Source organism: Chiloscyllium plagiosum, chromosome 28 (genome assembly GCF_004010195.1).
Source record: "Chiloscyllium plagiosum isolate BGI_BamShark_2017 chromosome 28, ASM401019v2, whole genome shotgun sequence".
In the NCBI taxonomy this organism is placed as follows: Eukaryota; Metazoa; Chordata; class Chondrichthyes; order Orectolobiformes; family Hemiscylliidae; genus Chiloscyllium; species Chiloscyllium plagiosum.
This window is the reverse complement of record NC_057737.1, coordinates 47,450,316-47,472,382: the sequence shown is the minus strand read 5'-3', so window position 1 is coordinate 47,472,382 and position 22,067 is coordinate 47,450,316. Positions and strand designations below refer to the sequence as shown.

General features: G+C 41.3%; 1 protein-coding gene across 1 annotated transcript in view; it reads left to right on the top strand.

Annotated features, from left to right (window-relative positions):
* The window catches only part of LOC122564176 (protein phosphatase PTC7 homolog), a 101,432-nt gene that overhangs the window by 49,375 nt on the left and 29,990 nt on the right, over positions 1 to 22,067 (top strand). The window contains exon 3 of the mRNA XM_043718854.1: positions 17,292 to 17,490. Within this exon, the coding sequence (XP_043574789.1) occupies positions 17,292 to 17,490 (199 nt within the window). The remainder of the gene's footprint in view (positions 1 to 17,291; positions 17,491 to 22,067) is intronic.

Below are 22,067 nucleotides of genomic sequence, written 5' to 3'. Positions count from 1 at the left end.
TTGGGATATAGAATGTGCTGCCTGGAACTTGAAGGAGGCAGGTTCAATTGAGGCATTCAAGAGAGCATTGGATGATTATTTGGATCAAACATAGTTTGCACGGGTATTGGGCAAGAGCAAGAGATTAGCAGAAGATAATATCCATTTAACAAGTTGCTGCAAACATGATGGGCTGAATGACCTCCTCCTGTGCCATAACACTTGTGATTCTGAAAATGTAAGGAATGACAAAAAAAAGGAGATAAATAATGGGAGTTCAAAAAGATTGTTTAAACAATGAGAGGAAATCCTCTCAAATGAATCAAGATGCCTGAACAGCAATGAACATGGTGTTTGTAATGAGACAAGAAAGTTGAAGGGAACCATATGTTGGAAGTAGCCAGATGTAGACATTACTGAGTAAGAGACTTATAGAAGAAAGTTGACTTTGCATTAAACAGCCTGTAATAATTAGAAAAACTTGTTAAACAGCTATACTTATTTGGGATGCTGCAGGGAGTAGGAGATAGTAGGGACTGCAGATGCTGGAAAAGTCAGAATTGACTCTTGCTCCTCAGATGCTGCCTGACCTGCTTTGCTTTTTCCAGTACCACACTTTGTCACAGGAAGTCCTCATATAAGGCTGTGACTGTGTTCCTGAAAATCACAACTTTATTTGAATCAGTGCTTCAAAAAAAGTAATTTGTACAGTCATAACTATTACCTAGTGAGGTCTTTCATGGGAAACTCTTCCATTTGCTGGCTGCTGCCTTTTCGGGTCTGTTTAGCGGGACTGCTCTTGTCTGGCTGTGGACCCTTTCCTTTCATCCCCCTTTTCCTGGCCGGTAGTATGTTGGTCATGGCTAATAGTCAGTGGGGAATATTTAAAACTGTTGAATATAGTGCTGGAAGAAACTGTTCTACTCAAGGGAAATATACTAAACTAACAGAAATTGATACGAATAAAAACAGGAAGGGGGAATGGAAGGTTAGGAAAGGGAGATAAATAGATTGACAGCAGAGGAACACATGAGAGACTACAAAGAGTCTGAGAGAATTAAGAAACAATTGGGAAGGCAAGATGGATTACTAAATTATGAATTAACATTAAAACATATTTTTCAGGCACTTCAATAACAAAAGTGCTGTAATGGAAAATGGCCATTAAGAGAGAGAGTGGATTAATACTCCAAGTAACAATGGAGAGGTTATAAAGACGGAGTTGTTATTTCAGTTTGGTATTTACCAGGAAGTGAGAACAAACAGACATAATTGACTAGTGAACAGAGCTCATTTAAATTGTTTTGAAAAATATGTTGAATAAACTGAACAAACCCAGATGGATTGCATCCACATAAAAAAATTCAAATTATTTTAATGAATTAAACATAATCCAACCAGAAGAGATGAGATTACTATTTATATTTAATGTATTAAAAAGATAGTGCCAGAGCATCTGTCATTGAACTCCATATGCATGCCTTTGACCTGTGTCCCTTAATACCTTTGTTTAATAATTTTAAATCTGAGAGATAATTTTTAACAATTAATCTAGCATCCACTGCCCATTGTAGAGGACAGTTCCAAACCTTCTCCATCCTTTGTGTAGAAGTGCTTCCTAAGATCTCTCCTGAGCAGTCTGCCCTAATTCTCTTCTATGCTCCCTAGTTCTAGAATCCCCAACCACTGGAAATCAGTTTTTTTTTATCCACTGTCTTTTCCTATTAATATCTCGCAGACGTTAATCAGATCACTCTTTAACCTTACCAATTCCTGAGAAATCAGGCATAATTTCTGTAATGTCTCCTCATAACTTAGCCCTTGAATTCCAGATATCATTCATGTAAAAGCAGGAATAAATTGTGAAGAATCATCTAGATGCTGTCTCTCCATGGATGCTGTCTGACCTACAATGACCTCTAACATTTGATGTTTTCAGTATCATTCATGTAAACCTACATTGTACTCCTTGCAAGGCCTAAAGTGCGAACCCCGGATTTACTCTCAGTACTGCTTGGAATTAACTAGTGTTTTGTATTGCTGCTGACATAATGTCTATAGATTTATACTCCAGTCTTTGAGATATAAAAGCCAGTGATCCATTAGCTTTCATGATTATTTTCTGCAACTGTTTGTGGCATTTTAAAGAACCTCCAAGTCTCTTTAGAATGTACTGCATTTAACTTTAAGCCATCTAGAAAGTACTGTGATCTATTGTTTCTCAATCCAAAATAATTAACCTCTCACTTGTATACATTCAATTCTGTCTGCCATAGATTTGTTCAATATATCACTCCAGTTGCATGACACTGTAATCTTTTACTATAAATTCTGTCTTATGATCCTGCTTCACAGCTACTTGATGAAGGAGCAGCAAATACTTCCAAATAAACCTGTTGGACTCTAATCTGGTGTTGTGTGATTTTAAACTTTGTCCATCCCAGTCCACCATCAGCATCTCCACATTTTGGGCGGCACGGTGGCACAGTGGTTAGCACTGCTGCCTCACAGCGCCAGAGACCCGGGTTCAATTCCCGCCTCAGGCGACTGACTGTGTGGAGTTTGCACGTTCTCCCCGTGTCTGCGTGGGTTTCCTCCGGGTGCTCCGGCTTCCTCCCACAGTCCAAAGATGTGCAGGTCAGGTGAATTGGCCATGCTAAATTGCCCGTAGTGTTAGGTAAGGGGTAAATGTAGGGGTATGGGTGGGTTGTGCTTCGGCGGGGCGGTGTGGACTTGTTGGGCCGAAGGGCCTGTTTCCACACTGTAATGTAATCTAATCTAATGTAATCTAAAAAATTGTAGTTTTGCCCAGTCACCTAGTCTTTGTAGTTTAATGCTATCGAGGAGAAAGTGAGGAGAATGCTGGAGATCAGAGCTGAAAATGTGTTGCTGGAAAAGCGCAGCAGGTCAGGCAGCATCCAAGGAACAGGAGAATCGACGTTTCGTCCTGAAGAAGGGCTTATGCCCGAAACGTCGATTCTCCTGTTCCTTGGATGCTGCCTGACCTGCGCTTTTCTAGCAACACATTTTCAATTTAATGCTATCGTCTACACTGCCTGGGGTGCCATCTAGCTCATCCGCAAATTTGAATATTTGATTATAAGTCATTAATAAATAAGGTGAATAATTAAGACAGATCCTTGTGGGGCACCACTGGTCACAGTAGAATCTAAGTTAGAATTAGGTTTAGTGTCACATATACTCAAGTACAGAAGTGAACAGTTTAAAATGTTGGCCAACACAGTGCCATCTTTGGTACAAAGTACCTACATGTAAATCTTAGATACAAAATAGAGAAATAAAGAAAAAAGCTACATTACCTTAGTTATTCACAGTATAGGTTAGAAAAATGAAAAATAAAGTTAAAAAGATAAACATGACATCTTTCTATAAAGGACCTGCAGTAGATCAATGTATGGGTCTTCCAAATGTCATCTGACTGGATTTGCAAGCCACTGACTGCCCACACCGGTCGCCTCTCCCAACAACTCCCCCTGCTCCGGGCACACTGGCCATCCCGCTCTGCTTGGGCCTCCAGCCCACTCGATTTAGGCATGCAAAGCACTGGCTGTGCAACTCCACTTCCATTCCAGGTCACTTGGTTTGGGCATGCATCGCTCGGGCCTAGTCTGCTCTGACCTTTAGTGGCTCCTGCCTATTTGAAGACCACCTCATTATCTCTACTTTCTTTCACATGCCACTTAACAGGTTTCTCAGCCATGTATTATGATCCTGCTTCACAGCTACTTGATGAAGGAGCAGCAAATACTTCCAAATAAACCTGTTGGACTCTAACCTGGTGTTGTGTGATTTTAAACTTTGTCCATCCCAGTCCACCATCAGTATCTCCACATTATAGTTTTGCCCAGTCACCTAGTCTTTGTAGTTTAATGCTATCGAGGAGAAAGTGAGGACTGCTGATGCTGGAGATCAGAGCTGAAAATGTGTTTCTGGAATGATAAATGCGAGGACACTTTAATGGACCATAAATATTGCCATGGACTAGTTATGCTAAATATCTTGTTTCTGCGCTATGCGAGAATGGTGTATGACTTGAAGGGAAACTCAAGATGCTGATGATTCTGTGTGGCCTATCCTCCTAAGTAGTAGTGGTGTGGGCTTTGAGGCTTTAAGCTCCAGAATTTCCTCAAACTTTTCTGTTTCACTGCCCTTCTTTCCTATCCTAAATTGTTCCTTAAAACTGACCTTTTTGACTAAATCTTTGGCCATCTGACTAACTCCCGCTGTGCCTTTGTCAATTGTTGCTTTATAAAGTTCTTGTGAAGTTCATTTGGAGATCACCTTGCGTTTAAACATTGGACACAATGGGGCAGTCTTTAGTATTTTTAATCTGAACATCCTTGGACTGTGTAAAGGAAACCGGAGCACTTGGAGGAAACCCCTGCAGACACTGGGGGAAAGTGCAAAAGCAACGCAGACAGTTGTCCAATGCTGGAATTGAACCTGGGTTCCAGGTTGAGAGAGACAGCAGTGATAACCATTGAGCTGACATGCTGCCCATAAACAGTAACAGTACTACTATGCCATTTGCTTTCCTTTAGTATTGGATATAAATGCCTATCTCTCTTTAATGCCTTAAGGTAAGGGAAATGAGTGCTGGCTTGTCAGTGGTTCTATAAATGCCAACAATTTTCTTTTCTGAAGCGTTCTGTGTTTTTTGTACATGTTCTAGGGTGAATATAGGATGATACAAGTTCTGTAATACAGGGTGGCAGCATTTGATTTGGCAACGTGGTATTTAAGTACAAATTTGTTGACTTCAGCCTTACAACCCACTGTAAGCTCCTGTAGCACAGTGGTAGTGTCCCTGCCCCGGACTGAGAGACTCTGGTTTAAGTTCCACCTGCTCCAAAGATGTGTAATAACATCTGAACAGGTTGATTAGAAAAATTGGTTTAAAAAAAGCCTCCAAGCTTTAGGTCCAGAAGCAGGCTGTTTGGCTAAACTCTGGTTATTAAATGAGAATTAATGTTATCAAATGGCCGTAAAGCTGGAGGAGGCCATTCAGCTCCTCAAATATATTTTCCCTATTATGGATGATCTTAATGTCATGTACCAGCCTTGAACCTGTATCACTATTGTTTGATAACACAAATTTATGATTCAACTTCACAGTTTTGAATCCAGCCCTTCAAGGTCTCTTTTTAGGTTCAGAATTCCAGACTTTGGGGAGTTCTCATGTATGAATCTCAAAAAACTAGCATCCAAGTTCAGCGGGTAATAAGGAAGGTAAATCGAATATTGGTCTTGATATTTAAACTTCATTTCCATTGGAATAAAGAAGTTTTGCTAAAACCCAAGGCATGAGTCAGACTGTACGTGAAATACTGTGAAGAGTTTTGACCTCCTTTATTAAGGAATGATATAGGAATTCTAGGCAGTCCAGGGACAGTTCACTAGGTTGATCCCAGATATGAAGGGATTTTCCTATGAGCAGAGGTTGAGATTGTTGATGGTGTAAATCGGAAACAAAAACAAATTACTGGAGAAGCTCAACACGTTTGGCAGCATCTATGGTGTGAAAGCAGAGTCATGTTTCAGGTGAAGAAGGGTCATTGGCCTCAATGTTAACTCTCCTTTCTGTCCATATTTCTTTCAGCAATTTCTGGGCTTGTATGCATTCAGGTTTGAAAGAATGAGGGGTGACCTTGCTGAAATGTACAAGATTCTTAAGGGGCTTGACAGAGTAATTATGGAAAAGTTGTTTCTCCTTAAAAGTATGTAGGATCAGAGGAAATAATCTCAGAATAAGGGATCACCCATTGGAGAGAGAGAAGGTATTTCTCCTCTGAGGGTGATAAATCTGTGGACTACTCCTACTGCAAAGAGCTGTCAAGACTGAGCCATGAAGAATGTTTGAGGGTGTGAGAGTAAGGGAATATAGGGTTATCAGGAAAAGACAAAGTGGAGTTGAGGATAATCAGATCAGCTATGATCTCATTGAATGCCAGAGCAGACTCACTAAATGGCATACTTTTGTTTGTATGCCTTGCAGTCATTTGGTCTATTTCAATCACGTCCATAGACATTCCTTATCTTTATTGGTTGTTCGTGGGACATGGGTATTGCTGACAAGAATGGCATTACCCATTCCTAATCGTGCCTGAGAACAGTTGAGAGGTGAGTTGCAAAAATAATTACCTAACCAAAATTGTTAGAATAATGATTGTTGAATTTCAGTACCACATTTGTAGAAATATACAGGGGATACTTCTCATACACCTACATGAATTGGGAATAGGAGTAAGTCATCCAGTTCCTTTACTCTACTTGGTCTTGCTGGGAATTTGTGTTGCAGACGCTTCACAGGAGGCTCCTAAGCACTGAGGACGTCACCTAGACAGGGGACGAAACGTCTGCAACACAAATTCCCAGCTCAGCGAACAGAACCACAACAACAAGCACCCGAGCTACAAATCTTCTCTCAAACTTTGAACACCTACAGGCGAGAGACGCTAAGACAAGCCAGGAAATGGGAATCCTGTGCCAACCGCCTAAGCACCACATACGAACAACTCCGGTTCCTGCATGAATGCCGAAAGAATCGAATCCTTCCACCATGTTGACTGGTGGTCTGTATCTGACACAACCCACACGCCAGGGACACAGCCAGACAAAACAGATTCAGGATGATCCAGGTAATGATTACAGACGCTCACAACAGACTTCACAAATACAGACAAGAAATTGCGTGCCAAAAATCGTTAATTTCAAAAACCACCAATCAGGAATGGACCCGAACCATAGAACAGGCCATCACTATAGGACAGAACAGGACCACACACCGCAAAAAAACGGCACTCAAAGAAAAAATGGCCAAACTAACACAGAACAGAGAGGACACCACAACACTATACCTGGGTTAAAAACCCCTCCCACAGACAGCTCATAGACACGGAAAGAACAATACTGGCCAAGGGACTCAACTACAACCACAGGGACGCCAAGACAGCAGGCTTCGCAGTAGGCTCCCAAGCACTGAGGATGTTACCTAGACCGGGGACGAAACGTCTGCAACACAAATTCCCAGCTCGGCGAACAGAACCACAACAACGAGCACCCGAGCTACAAATCTTCTCACAAACTTTGAAAAGATAATGACTGATCTGATTTTTGCTTCAGCTCTACTTTCCTTCCTGCTGCCCCATAACCTTTATGCTTTTTTAAAGAATCTATTATTTTAAATACTCAAGCTGATTTTAGTCTGTTCTGGAATTCCAAATTGTCTGGAGATTAGATGCAGATACAACAGTAGAAAAGCTCGTATAATGTAATTAATATTTATTACAAGAAGAATTTAATATGAAAGTAGGGAGATTATGCTTCAGTTATGCAGGGTACTGGTAAGATCTTATTTGGAGTACTGTGCCCAGTATTGATCGCTTATTTAAGGAAGGATGTAAACTCTGGAAGCAATTCAGAAAAGGTTTACTGGACTAATACCTGGACTGGGCATGTTACATGAGGAATGGTTGGATGGATTAAGGTTTGTATGCACGAGTTTACAAAAGTAAGAGGTAACTTGATTGAAGCACGATCGTGAGGGATCTTGAAAGGGTAGATGTTGAGAGGATGCTACCTTGAGTGAATCAAGAACTGGGGGCCACTTATTAAAAAAAAACAAACTTTTTAAACAGATGAGATGAATCTTTTTCTGAAAATAAGCCTTTGGAGCGCTCTTCCTGAAAAGGTGGTGGAAGCAGAATGTTTGAATATTTTTAAGACAGTGGTAGATTCTTGTTAAGCAAGCTAATCATGGTAGGTAGGAATGTGGATTCGAATTGCAATCAAATCAACCCTGAGTTTATTAAATGGGGGGACTGTCTCGAGGGCCAGATGGCTGATTCCTCCTTGTTTCATATGTTTGTATGACTAAAACAGTCAATGTATCTCTGTCTTAAAAATATTCAGCAACCCTGTCTCCACTGTTCTCTGGGGGAAAAAGATGTGAGGAAACACTTCTCATCTCCATTTGAAATGGCAGTCTCTTTATTTTTAAGCTACGACCCCTGGAATAGTCTCTCCTAAAGGAGAAGAATGCTTTGATTATCTACCTTTTTCAGTACCTACAGGATCTTGCGTTTTAATAAGGTCACTTCCCATTCCACTAAGCAATGGATGCAGAGCCAGCTGACGAACCGCCCTTTGTAGGTAATGGCTGTATTCCAGGATTTCGTCAAATCTTCTGAACTGCTTTTAATGCAATCACATCTATAAATTAGGATGCCAAAACTGTACCTAATATTCTAGATGTGGTCTCACCAATACTGTATACACTTGTAGCAAAGCATCCCTATTTTTGTATTCTTTCCTCTTGCAAAAAAAAACTTTGCATTTGACACCTTTTATCACTTGCTGTACCTGTAAGTTAACTTTTTTGTGATTCATGCATCAGGGCAGCCAAATCCTTTGTACCTCAGGCTACTATAATCTCTTATTCAAAAGTATATGCTGATTTTTTTTCATATGTCTTCCAGCCAAAGTGGACAAGTTTACATTTTCCCCCTTAATATCTGCAGTTCTATTTTTGCCACTCACTTAACCTATCTATATCTAGAAAAGGAAAATACCTAGAACATAGAAAAATACTGCGCAGTACAGGCCCTTTGGCCCTCGATGTTGTGCCGATCCAAGCCCACCTAACCTACACTAGCCCACTATCCTCCATATGCCTATTCAATGCCCGTTTAAATGCCCATAAAGAGGGAGAGTCCACCACTGCTACTGGCAGGGCATTCCATGAACTCACGACCTTTTGTTATGAGACAAGAGTGGGCCCTGTTCTTTGCAGACAGAAAGAACATGTATACATTGCACTTGTTTTAAGTCAATGAAATAGCCATTCTCTAGTTCATTTCTTGGTGCAATGCTTTAACCAATTGGATTGAACCTGCCTGGTTTGAAATTTGAGCTAAGCTTGGCAGTTAAATTGAATCATATAACTAGTTCATTCTTCATGGCAATGCCTCTACTAATCAAGTCCATTTGTTAACCAATTAGCACTCTCCTACGCCAGTATAATTTTTATTTCCCATTTATTGGTATTCTTGTGAATTGTCCTGAAGGAGAATTAACTGAAGATGAAAAGTTTATGTAAAGTGCTTTATTTCAAACAATCCTCAAATTCTTTCCAACCAAATTACTATTTCTCTCTATATTTGTTTGCAAAATACTTATGTCCTCTTCACAACTTGCTTTTCTATCTGTCTTAGTAGCCATTTTCAGATCCCATTATCCAAGTTGTGCATGAATAGAATGTAAATAATTTGAGGGCCAGCACTGATCCTTTCAGGAATGACCTGAATTTGTATCTGCCCTTTTTTTGTTAGCCAGCAATCCTCTGTTAATATGTTGCACCATACACCACAAGTCTGTGTTTTGTGAAGTAATGTTTCTGGCACCTTATCAATTGACCTTTGGAAATCTAAGCACATGACATCTACGGGTACCTCTTTATCGACATTTCTTGTTAATCTCTCAATGAAGTCTCCTAAATTAGTCAACACAATCATGCTGACTCTGCCTAATTGCATGAATGGTATTAAGATGACTTTGTTATTCTTTCATGGAATATGTCCATCCCTAATTACCTTTGAATTAATCTGCTTGCTAGGCCATCTTAGAAGGCAGTTAAGAGTCAATCACATTGCTGTGGGTCTGGAATCAAATGTAGGCCATATCAGGTAAGGACCCAGATTTCCTTCACTGAAAGACATCAGTGGACTCAATTGGTCCTGGCAGCAGTTGATTAGTTTTATGGGTTGCATTACTGAGCTTAGCTTTATATTCCAGATTAATGAATTCAGTTTAACTTCCACCATTTGCTGTTTGGAACATCTGTCTCCCACAATGCTGAGGGTCTTGATTATTTGTTCAGTGAGATTACCACTAGAACAAGTTGGAGACATTGACTCCATATCCAAACTTTCTGAATAATAAAGCAAAAGTAATAGGTCAAATTGAGCATGTCCAGCCTGATGTGTGTGAACGTTACTACTTCGATGCCAGGGTCCAGGATGTCTCTGAGCAGCTGCAGAACGTTCTGAAGGGGGAGGGGAACAGTCAGAAGTCAATTGGCGTGTTGGAACGAATAGGTAGAAATAGGGATGAGGTCCAGTGGAGTGATTATAGTGCAAGGAAAAAAGTTAAAAACCAGGACCTTGTTGGTGGTGATCTCTGGATTACTTCCAGTGCCACGTGTTAGTGAGGGTACAAGCAAGAGGATATGGCAGATGAATGGGTGGCTGGGATTCAGATTTTTAGATCATTAGGATCTTTTCTCTGGCAGGGGTGACTTGTTCAAGAGGGATGGGTTGCACCTGAACTGGAAAGAGATCAATATCTTGGCAACCAGATTTGCTCGTGCCACAAGGAAGGATTTAAACTAGATTGGCAGGGGTGTGGGGTCCTCAACAGCAGGGAGGCAAGTGCAAGGCTCAAAGGAGGTCCAATAATCTGAAATAGTAAATTCAAGAGCACGAGGGCTGACCGATCAGGCCGCTGAACTCGGCATTGCTAGGTACGTGGGACTGGGATTTTATAGCCCTTACAGAAACATGGCTAAGGAAGGGACAGGGCTGGCAGCTGAATGTGTCAGGGTACAGGTGCTTTAGGATGGACAGAGGTGGAGGAAAGAAGACAGAAGGAGTTAAGAGTTTTGATTAAGGCAAGTATCTCCGCAGTAATCAGAGATGAAATAACTGTAGAATCATCCAGTGAGGCTTTGTGGGTGGAGCCAAGAAATAAGGTGTTGGTGACATTATTACGGTTGTACTATAGGCCCCCAAATAGTCAACAGAAATTAGAGATACAAATGTGCAGGGAGATTGGGTAGACATGTAGGTGCAATAAGGTTGTTATAGTAGGTGATATAAAATTCCCTAACATACCCTGGGGTTGCCACAGTGTTAACTGGGTGGAACTTAAGTGTGTTCAGGAAAGTTTCCTCAAGCAGTATATAGAGGGTCCAACTCTGGAAGGGGCATGGACAGGTGACTGAGGTGACCGTGGGGGAGCACTTTGGGACCAGTGACCATAGTTCTATTAATGTTAAAATAGTTATGGAAAAGGACAAAACTGGTCCACAGGTTCAAGTTCTAAAGTGGAGCAAGGCAAATTTTGATGGAATAAGACAGGAGCTTGCAAGGGTTCATTGGAGTAGTTTGTTTGCAGGCAAAGGGACCTCGGGCAAGTGGGAGGCCTTTAAAAGTGAGATAGCTAGAGTTCAAGGTCTATATGTTCCTGTGAAGGTGAAAAGCAAGCTGGACAGAAATAGGGAACCCTGGATGACAAGATATTGAGGCTTTGACCAGAAAAAAGGCGGTAAGACTCAAATACAGGCAGCTGGAAACAAATGAATCCCTGGAGGTATACAGGGGAAACAGGAACTTACTGAAGAAGGAAATCAGGAGGACAAAATCATGGCATAAGATTGCCTTGGCTGAGAAGATTAGAGTGAATCCAAAGAGGTCCTTTGAGTATATTAAAGGAACAAGAATAACTAGAGAGAGAACAGAACCCCTCAAGGACCAGAGGCTTTGACCAGGAAAAAGGAAGCATAGCTCAGGTTGAAGCAGCTGAGATCAAATGGACCCCTTTCTCATCAAAATCATTGATATAGATAACAATGTACATGACATGATTAGTAAGTTTGCAGGTGACACTAAAATCGGTATCGTGGTCAGTGAGAGGTTATCGAATATTGCTGCAGGATCTTGATCAAACTGCGGAAGTGGGCTGAGAAATGGCAAATGGAGTTTAACATAAGTATGAGGTTTGCATTTTGGAAAGTCAAATTTAGCAAGGAGTTTCATGGTGAATGGGCCTTAAGGAGTGTAGTGGAACAGAGGAACCTTTGGGGTTCAGATGTACAGTTCTCTGAAAGTGGGGTCACAGGTAGACAGCAGTGAAGAAGACCTTTTTAGTATACTGGCTTTCATCAGTCTGTGCTTGAGAAAAAAAGTCTGGAAGTTATGTTGGGAGGATCTCATAGAAGTGTATAAATCATGAGAGACATGGGTAGGGTGAATGCACTCAGTCTTTTTCCCCAGAGTTGGCGAATCAAGGACTGGAGGGCATCAGTTTAAGGTTATAGGGGAAAGAATAATAGGGAACCTGAGGGGCAATGATTGTACACAGTGTGTGGTACGCATATGAAATAAGCTGCCTGAGGAAGTGGTTGAGGTGTGTACATTAACAACATTGAAATGGCATTTGGACAAATACATGATAGGAAATGTTTAGAAAGATATGGGCCAAGTGCAGCGAAGTGGGGTTAGCATGGCTGGACATTTTAGTCAACATGGGCTGATTTGAGCTGATGGGCCTGTCTCCGTGCTGTAGGACTCCAACTCTTTGACAGCAAATAAACAATATCCACTAGAAATAAAGAACTATGGATGCTGTAGATCAGAAACAAAAACAGAAATTGCTGGAAAAGCTCAGCAGACCTGGCAGTATCTATGGAGAGAAATCAAGAGTTGATGATTTGAATAAGGTCTGTGTATAAGTTGACATTTTCTTAGCTACTGTCAGTTCTGAGGAAGGGTCACTTGGCCTGAAACATTAACTTTGACTTCTCTCCCCTGAGGTTGCCAGACCTGCTGAACCTTTCCAACAATCTTCACTACTAAGTTGAACTTTCCTGTTTGTGTTTACGCACTGTGAGACTGCTGCAAGTGACAGACGAAAAGACATAGCACCCTGTGTGCATTTCCTTGAACTAGTCAAATTGAAGATTGAATAGCAGAGTCTGAACCAAGAAGTATAAGTTAGAATAATAAATTCAGTGTCAACTCAGATACAGAGGAGGGGGAAGAGGTTTGGGTTGAGAGAAGAAATTTACATTTAAAAGATGAAGACTTGATATGGAAATCGTAGACTTGTAAAAATTGTCTGAGGTCGTTTTTAATATTGGCACAGCGCCATTGAAAAAAGAAATTGCTCGGACTGAAGTGGACAAGCCCAGAACATGAGGAACAGCATTTGTAACCATCTTTTGAAATAGAAGAATCATACTTATCAAAACCAAATCAATGCAGTCTGAAAGTAGGATGATGTGTCTTGAAGCAGTCAGTAGAATGGTACAAGTCAAGTATTCGTTTCTGGATTTTTACACTTGACCCCATGTCTGAAATTGTGGTAAGACTTAAGCAGAAATAATAGTGAACGACATTAGTAAAGCTTATCTTGATAGAAAACACTGGCATATTAATGAATCATATTATTTAAAGTCAATAAAATGTCAGTGAACAAAATCAGAAAATTAGTTCTGAAGAATGCTCACTGGTCCTGAAATGTTAACTCTGCTTTCTCTCTGCAGATGCTGTCAGACCTGCTGAGTTTTTCAAGCACTTTCAGATTTTCTGATTTCCAGTATCTGCAGTTCAGCAAAGGTCATTCTGGAAACATACAGGGCTCTGGTTACATCCTGAGTACTGAGTTTATTTCTGGCTGTCAAGCCACTAAAAAACAGACAGACAGATAAATATCTCTCAAATCTGACAAAGGAGTAGTGCTTCAAAAGCTTGTGCTTTTAAATAAATTTACTGGATTATAATCTGGTGTCATGTGACTTCTGACCTTGTCCACCCCAGTCGAATACTAGTACATGTCATCCAGGGCAGTTAGGGACAGGCAATATATTTCTGGCCTTGCCAAGAAATATGACATCCCACAGCAAAACAGATGGAAGATCAGTGAGGAAACAAAAATCAAACACCAAAGGGAGCAGATATTAATTATGGGTGAGGTATCAATGTAGTGGTGGTTATTGTACCGGCAATCCTCAGGCCAATTTCTTGGATGTAGGTTCCAATGTCAGCATGACGTGGTGAGATTTGAATTCAATTTAAAAAAAACTAAAGAATTTTACTAAGATGTATAAAGGAAGTTATCTATTACTTGAAAGCTGAAGGTTTAAGTAGGGGGAAGGAACAAGAGGGTCATAGCGCAAATACCTCTCCCACTAAAAGTTGGACCACAGGTTAGTGAGTTCTGAAAGTAAAGAAGGTGTGTCATTTTGTTTGTTGAACCAGGAGTACTGTGCACAGTACTGTTGTCACATTATAAAGAGGGTATCAAAACATTCGAGAAGATACAAAAGATTTGTAAATATGTGTTTGTGTGTATATCAGGAAAGAACTGAGACTGCATCTGTCTTCTGCGGGTCAGGTGCTGAATTATATCCTAATAGAGGTCTTTTAAATTATTAAAGTTTTGGTAATGTGGAAGAACATAACTTGGGGCCATTAAATTGTAGATAGTTACCAAGAAGTCCAGAAAGTGATGAGAATATGGAACACTGACAGAGAATCATTGAAGTGAATTAGCATTGATGCATTTACGGAGAAATTAGACATGCATTTAAGAGAGACTTAGCGGGGTAAATTTAGATGAGAGAAGGTGGAGGAATCTTGACTGGAGCTCAAATACCAGGGTGGACTTTGAGCTGAACAGCTTCTTTCTGTGCTATATATTCTGTGCAATTTTGTTTTTTCTTTCCCCCCGCCACTTTTTAACCACATCACCAATCGAAGAGGGAGTTTCAGAAAGCAGGGCTGACTGAAGATCTGTCAACAGGCGCAACTGTTGATACTCTCAAATCCATGCTCAAATTACACTGCCTGTTAGATGGCAGACCACTGGCTGCAACAGAAACATGCACACCTTTCATATTATATATTTTTTTAAATGAATCTGAACATTTGAGTACACTGCATGTCTTCCTTGGAGGTTTCCCACATTCCACCTTTTATAAATTAAGGTAATTCAAACATTTTTGCCTGTATCTCAACTAGTGCCAAATCTTGTTTACTTATCCCCTCTGTCCAATTTTATCTCAGTCAAGTTCTCTTGATTTTAAAGTTCTCTGGTGTTTTCAAGTCCCTCAATATACCCCCTCTAATTCTGGCTTCTTTCACCTATCTGATCATTTTTCTTGCCTTTAGCTCCATTTTGTGTACCAAGATAAATACAAGAACACAGAAAATACGCATGCATGAAAGAGAAATAGAGATGCACAATTTGTCTGAAAAAATTTGAATCAAATGAATAAAACCTGAAGGACTCTGACCATGGTAATACGATGATTAAATGTATGTTCGTGTTGATGGCTTTCAGTGGCTCCTTTCTCAGTTACCTTTAAAATTCAGTAACGTTGTCAGCTGACAAGTCAGCCTTTCTGTACCAGACATGTCTCAAAGTAGGATCAAAAACCCTTTTTAACGTTTACTGTGGTGGCTTCCTTGATCTGTAGCTTTTACAGTTGGTTCTTTTTAAGCTGCTTTTCCCACAGTGGTGTCCCTACTTTAGAAATAATCATCTTTTATCTTTATTCACTGTTGTCTGTGTTTCTCATTGCATATTGGCAGCGACAATGTTATTTGATATATCAACTTTAATGTAATTAAACATTCCAAGGTATTTCACAGGATCATTATAAATGAGTGTCTGACATGGATCCGTGTGCAAGTTTAGGGCAGATAATCAAATGTTAAGTCAAAAAGGTAAGTTTTAAGAAGCGTGTTAGAAGGAAAGAGGTGGTAAGGGGATGTTACAGAGCTAAGGGCTTAGGCGACTGAAGGCATGACCACCACTGTGGTCCTGAAGAAGGGCTTATGCCCGAAACGTCGATTCTCCTGCTCCTTGGATGCTGCCTGACCTGCTGCGCTTTTCCAGCAACACATTTTTCCAGCTCTGATCTCCAGCATCTGCAATCCTCACTTTCTCCCACCACTGTGGCGAGTCTATCTTTGGGATCTCATAAGAAGCCCTAATTAGAGAAGCACATATCTTGGAGGATTGTGGGGCAGGAGTAGTTTAGAATATACCATATCTTGAAACAGTGTGATCTCCAGCTGTATCTACAAGATTTTAAGTGACACACGAGCTTGTGTTCATTGACTGGAGAGAAGTGGTGTATTTAACCTGATGATTGATGTGTAAAAATCATAATGGTCAGTGACTGTAATGGTTTTATTATCGATTTTATGTGCTAAGATGTTTGCAGCCTTGATTTCTTTCTTCAGTTATTTCTGATCAACAAGTTTGCTGGATATGACTTAATCCACTCTATATGCAGAGGATTAAATTTTATGCCAGTAGTGTATTGCTTGGTTGTTAAATCAAACACTAAGTTACTGACTTCTAATAAGTAAAAGGGCACTGCAGCAATAATTGTGCTGCCCGTGAACTACACAAACTGAGGGTGGACCACTGCCTTGATGGGGACAGTCCAGGCAGACCCTGCAGTGAAGGCAACCATGGTGTTCAGACCAAGGAAATCGGGGAGTTTGGGGTGGGGAATAGATTTGGAGGCCATACGAAGAGGTATGAGGGAGGATAAAAGAAGCTGTCCCCAAATGACTAGCTGTCCCCTGATGAAGCAGCCCCTTCTTTGCCCTTTTTTCACTAAATTATATAATTTGAAAACAGCTTCCTCTTACCAAAGGTCTGTTACGCTAAATATGTTATGATGTGAGCAGTGTCAATCTGGGTCAATTGACAGGCTTAATGAGTTAAATTGCCTGTTAATTATTTAATTAAGAATATTATATTGGCTCTTGATCTCTATCCACTATGCTTTATGGGGAATCAGGTTGGGCATGAGCTAGAAAGGGTAAGCTACCTTGTTAAACTTGCTCTCTCTCACCAAAAGCACACCTGGTTTTTGGGGGTAGTCTAATGTTGAGCCCAGAAGTTATAGAACATAGAACAATACAGTGCAGAACAGGCCCGTTGGCCCTCAATGTTGCGCCGACCTCTGAACTATTCTCAGCTCGTCCCCCTGCACTATCCCAAAATCATCCATGTGCTTACCTAATGATCGTTTAAATCTCCCTAATGTGGCTGAGTTGACTACATTAGCAGTTAGGGCATTCCACGACCTTACCATTCTGTGTAAAGAACCTACCTCTGACATTTGTCTTAAATCTATCGCCCCTCAATTTGTAGTTATGCCCCCTCGTACAAGCTGATGTCATCATCCTAGGAAAAAGACTTTCACTGTCTACCCTATCTAATCCTCTGATCATCTTGTATGTCTTATATTCAAGTTTTGATAGTCGTCCATGGCCTAGTGGGCTGTAGTTTATGACATGATCATATGCTTCCAGCATTTATTTTTTTCTGATTTAATTTCTAGCTGACAGGTTTTTTTTAATATAAGTTCAGTTTTACTGAAAGAATGTATTTTGCTTTATTAGTTGGATTTGATGTGAAGCACCACCTGGCTGAGGCTGCATTGTGTTGTTTTTGTCAAACTCATGATGCCACTGTTAATTTGTTCACAGGTAGCAGTACTGCTTGTCTTGTAATTCTGGACAGACAGAAACGCTGTTTGTACACAGCTAACTTGGGAGACTCTGGCTTCCTCATAGTGCGTGATGGGAAGATCATACACCGATCAGATGAGCAACAGCATTACTTCAACACTCCCTTTCAGCTGGCAATCGCACCCCCTGAGGCCCAAGATTCTATTCTCAATGATAGGTAAGAGGAGCTGGCAGTCATATGGATATGATAGCAAGAGTAAGAACGAATGAGTGAGGAAATAGAATAGTGCAGGTAAAATATGCAAATGATCAAACCTGTTCAATTGAGGTTACGATAGCTTGTACCAAATTTTGTAATGTAATACCTGGACTTTTTTTTACTGAACCCAATATGAGTCAGTCTGGTAAAATGTGAATTATCTCTTTATGGTAAAGTTTCCTGTCAGCACGATATAATGAGCAGTTTCCATGTGGATATGTGCAGCCAGTTTTGCTTTGATGTCAATGTCAGCTCAATTGTTCATTGTTTCCAAAGTAGTTCTGACATTTGGGACTTGCTTGTTCTGTAGGATTATATTTTCAGATCTACAGAAATTTTCTCCTAGCCCAATAGTTGTGCAAATATAGTTCCATGGAGTTCTGCCTCTTGTTGTAAAGATCCCACATGTGTTCTGCTTTATGAAATGAGCTGAGTGGAGCTTCCACTTCAAAAATCTTGATGTGTAGGTGCCGGTGTTAGACTGGGCTAGACAAGGTCAAAAATCACATGGCTCCAGTTTATAGTCCAATGGGTTTATTTGAAAACATTAGCTTTCAGAGTGCTGCAAGGAACAGCGCTGCCAAAGCTAGTGTTTTCAAATAAACCTGTTGGACTATAACCTGGTGTCATGTGATTTTTTGAACTTTTAAAAATCTTGTCAAGCGAAAATAAGGGTGTCCGAATAAATCACATCCACTGGCTCCCTCTCCTCAACTCTACTAAGACATCCTCAAAGAATTACAATAGATTTGCAGGGAATGGATGCTTGTGAATCTGGCATCAATCAAGTGGGCTGCTTTGTCCTGGATGGTGTCGAGCTGCATCCATCCAGGCAAGTGTGGAGTATTCCATCAGTCTTGACTTGCGCCTTTGTAGGTGGTGGACTGGCTTTAGAGAGTCAGGAGGTGAGTTGCTTGTTGAGGATTCCTAGCCTCTGACCTTCTCTTGTACTGAGTGTTTATGTGGCAAGTCCAGTTGAGTTTCTGGTCACTGGTAACCCCAAGGATGATGATGGGGGATTCAATGCTGGAAGTTTGATGATGATTCAGGAATTCATTAATACCATTGAATGTCAAAGACTGGTGGTTAGATTGTCTCTTACTGGAGGTGTCATTGCCTGGCATTTGTTTGGCCTGTATTACTTGCCACTTGTTAGCCCAAGTCTGGGTATTGTCCAGATCTTGTTGCATTTAACGTGGACTGTTTCAGTATCTGAGGAGTTGTGAATGTTGCTGAACATTGAGCAATCATTTCTGACCTTATAATGGAGGGAGGGTCATTGAAGCAGCTGAAGATGGTTGGACCTAGGATATTACGCTATGGAACTCCTGCAAAGATGTCCTGGAGCTGAGATGACTGACCTCCAGCAACCACAACCATCTTCTATGTGCCAGGTATGACTCCAACCACCAGAGAGTTTGCCTTCAGATATCTGTTGATTCCAGTTTTGGTAGACTCCTTGATGTCTCACTTAGTCAAATGGACCTTAATATCAAGGGCCATAGCTCCCACCTCATCTCTGGAATTCAGCTTTTTTGTCCGTGTTTGAACCAAGGCTGTAATGAGGTCAGGAGCTGAGTGACCTTAGTGGAATCTAAACTGAGTGTCACTGAGCATGTTATTGCTGGGCAGATAATGCTTGATAGCACTGTTGAGGACACCTTCCATCACTTTACTGATGATTGAGTGTCTGACTTTTCTAAGTGCTTAAAACCCTTGGATGTTTAGTTCCCATCCCTAATCGCCCTACAGCTTTGTCATTGTAATCCCAATTATAGAGGAGAAAGTGAGGACTGCAGATGCTGGAGATCGGAGCTGAAAATGTGTTGCTGGAAAAGCGCAGCAGGTTAGGCAGCATCCAAGGAACAGGAGAATCGACGTTTCCTGAAGAAGGGCTTATACCCGAAATGTCGATTCTCCTGCTCCTTGGATGCTGCCTGACTTGCGCTTTTCCAGCAACACATTTTCAGCTCTAATCCCAATTATATCATACCTGTTTTCATCTGTTTGTGCAAGTAATTTGCTCACTTCGTTATGAATGTTCCACACGTGAAGACACAAGCCCTTAAGTCTTTTTTTTTATCCTTACTTGTCCCGTTCTGATTATTTTTCAATGTGACCCTGGCCTTCGATTTCTCTACCATCACCTTTTTTATTTCCCTTTCTGTCTTTCATTCTTGTCATTGATTCCATGCAAATTTTTCTATTTCCCTGCCATTTTAATTAAAAGTACCCCCAATCACCCTAGCAAATGCTCCCTCTAGGACATCAGTCCCTGGAGCTTGTCTCCTGTCCGCCTGGTCCCACCTTCCCCAGATAGAGTCTCGATGCCCCAAGAATCTGAAACCCTACCCCCTGTACCATCTTTTCAGTCACATATTCATGTAAGATATCCTCTTATTTCTACAGTTGCTAGCGTGCTGTACTATTAGTAATCCTGAGATCACTACTTTTGAGATCTTTTTTCTTTCTTCTTCCTCACTCCTTATATTTTGTTTTTACAACCTTTAAGTTGTGTTTTGGTTCAAGTCACCAAGGGAAACATTGTGTGCCACGGCCACTGGCTGTTGACCCTTCCCTTCAGAAGGTCCTGTAGCTACTCTGAGTCCTCCTTGACCCTAGCACCAGCCAACATATCATCTAGGAATCTTGTTTCCATCCACAAAATTGCCTGTCTTTCCCCCTTACAATTGAATCCCTGATAACTATTGTATTCCCATAGTCTTGGCTGTACTCCTCAGGAAGAATAGAGCCAACTATGGTGCAACTTCCTCCTGAGAGGCCATCCTTCTTGACAGTTTCCAAACAGTATATCTCTTTTGCAGAGGAATAGTGACAGGAGACTTCTGCACTGCTTCCCAAGCCCTTTTGCTGTGTCTGGTGTTTACCCATTCCTTACCTGCCTATTGGAGTCATAACCAGTTTGACCTCTCTGCACATGCTATTCATGATACTTTATGCTTAGATGCTCCATAGAGTTCCCAACTGCTGCTATAGCTCTGACACTTGGGCTTCAGGAAACTGCAGCTGCAGACACTTCCTGTATGCATATTGTCCCCGGGCACTTGAAATGTCCTCAGATCCCCAAATTAAGCAGAAAGGGCATATAATGGTTTTAGAGTCATAGAGTTGTACAGCACGGAAACAGACCCTTCGGTCCAACTCATTCAATCTCTCCTGCTGTGACTTACCTGTTTAAATTAAACCTTTTCGAAGATGCTTAATATCAAATACCATCATTTACTCTCTGGGTCCTTATTCCCTGGTTATCGTAACAATAGATTATAATCCTTACAAACTGTATACCACAAAAAAGACCTTGTAAACTAAAACCAAAATAAATCAAAAGCATCTCTTCCCTTCTAGTCAGAATTCCCACTGTGCCCCAAATTCCCAGATACATACATACACTCTCACACTCGCTCTCTCGCTCTCCCTCTCTCTCTCCGGCTGTGCCTCACTCAGTATAGCACTCTCCCAATTGCTTTTGCACAAAGTTTTTACTCTGGTCTGGAAAGACCAAAATATGTATTTGTTTCCAGGTATTTTTCCTTTGATTACCAGAGCAAAAGTGGTCATGAGAATATTTGATCTGACACAAGTGTCTGTTTTACAGACGTTTTTGTTTCATCATCCTGTTCCGATATGTTATTGTATAATCCCGACAGTGTGGAAACAGGCCATTTGGCCCAAGAGGTCCACACTGACCTTCCAAAGAGTAACCCACCCAGACCCATTCCCCAACCTATTACTCTACATGTACCCTTGACTGATGCACCTAACCCACACATCCCTGAACACTGCGGGCAATTTAGCATGGTCAGTTCACCTAACCTGCACGTCTTTGGTCTGTGGGAGGAAACTGGAGCACCAGGAGGAAACCCATGCAGACACAGGGACAATGTGAAAAATCCATACAGAGAGTTGCCTGAGGCTGGAATTGAACTCTGGTACCTGGCAGCAGTGCTGACCACTGACCCACCATGCCACCCATGATCTTGCACCTGTGGAGCAGGTGGAACATGAACACTACTGCCGTATCTCATAGCCCCTAAAAACCACTCTCTGCAGCACTGGTCTTGAACCCATGACCCTAGCCACACTAGAAAGATTCCATGAACTCATATTTTTAAGTAAAAACAATGACTGCAGATGCTGGAAACCAGATTATGGATTAGTGGTGCTGGAAGAGCACAGCAGTTCAGGCAGCATCCGAGGAGCAGCAAAATCGACGTTTTGGGTAAAAGCCCTTCATCAGGAATAAAGGCAGAGAGCCTGAAGTGTGGAGAGAGAAGCTAGAGGAGGGTGGGGGTGCGGAGAAAGTAGCATAGAGTACAATAGGTGAGTGGGAGAGGGGGTGAAGGTGATAGGTCAGGGAGGAGGGTGGAGTGGATAGGTGGAAAAAAAGATAGGCAGGACAAGTCATGGTGGACAGTGCTGAGCTGGAAGTTTGGAACTAGGGTGAGGTGGGGGAAGGGGAAATGAGGAAACTGTTGAAGTCTACATTGATGCCCTGGGGTTGAAGTGTTCCGAGG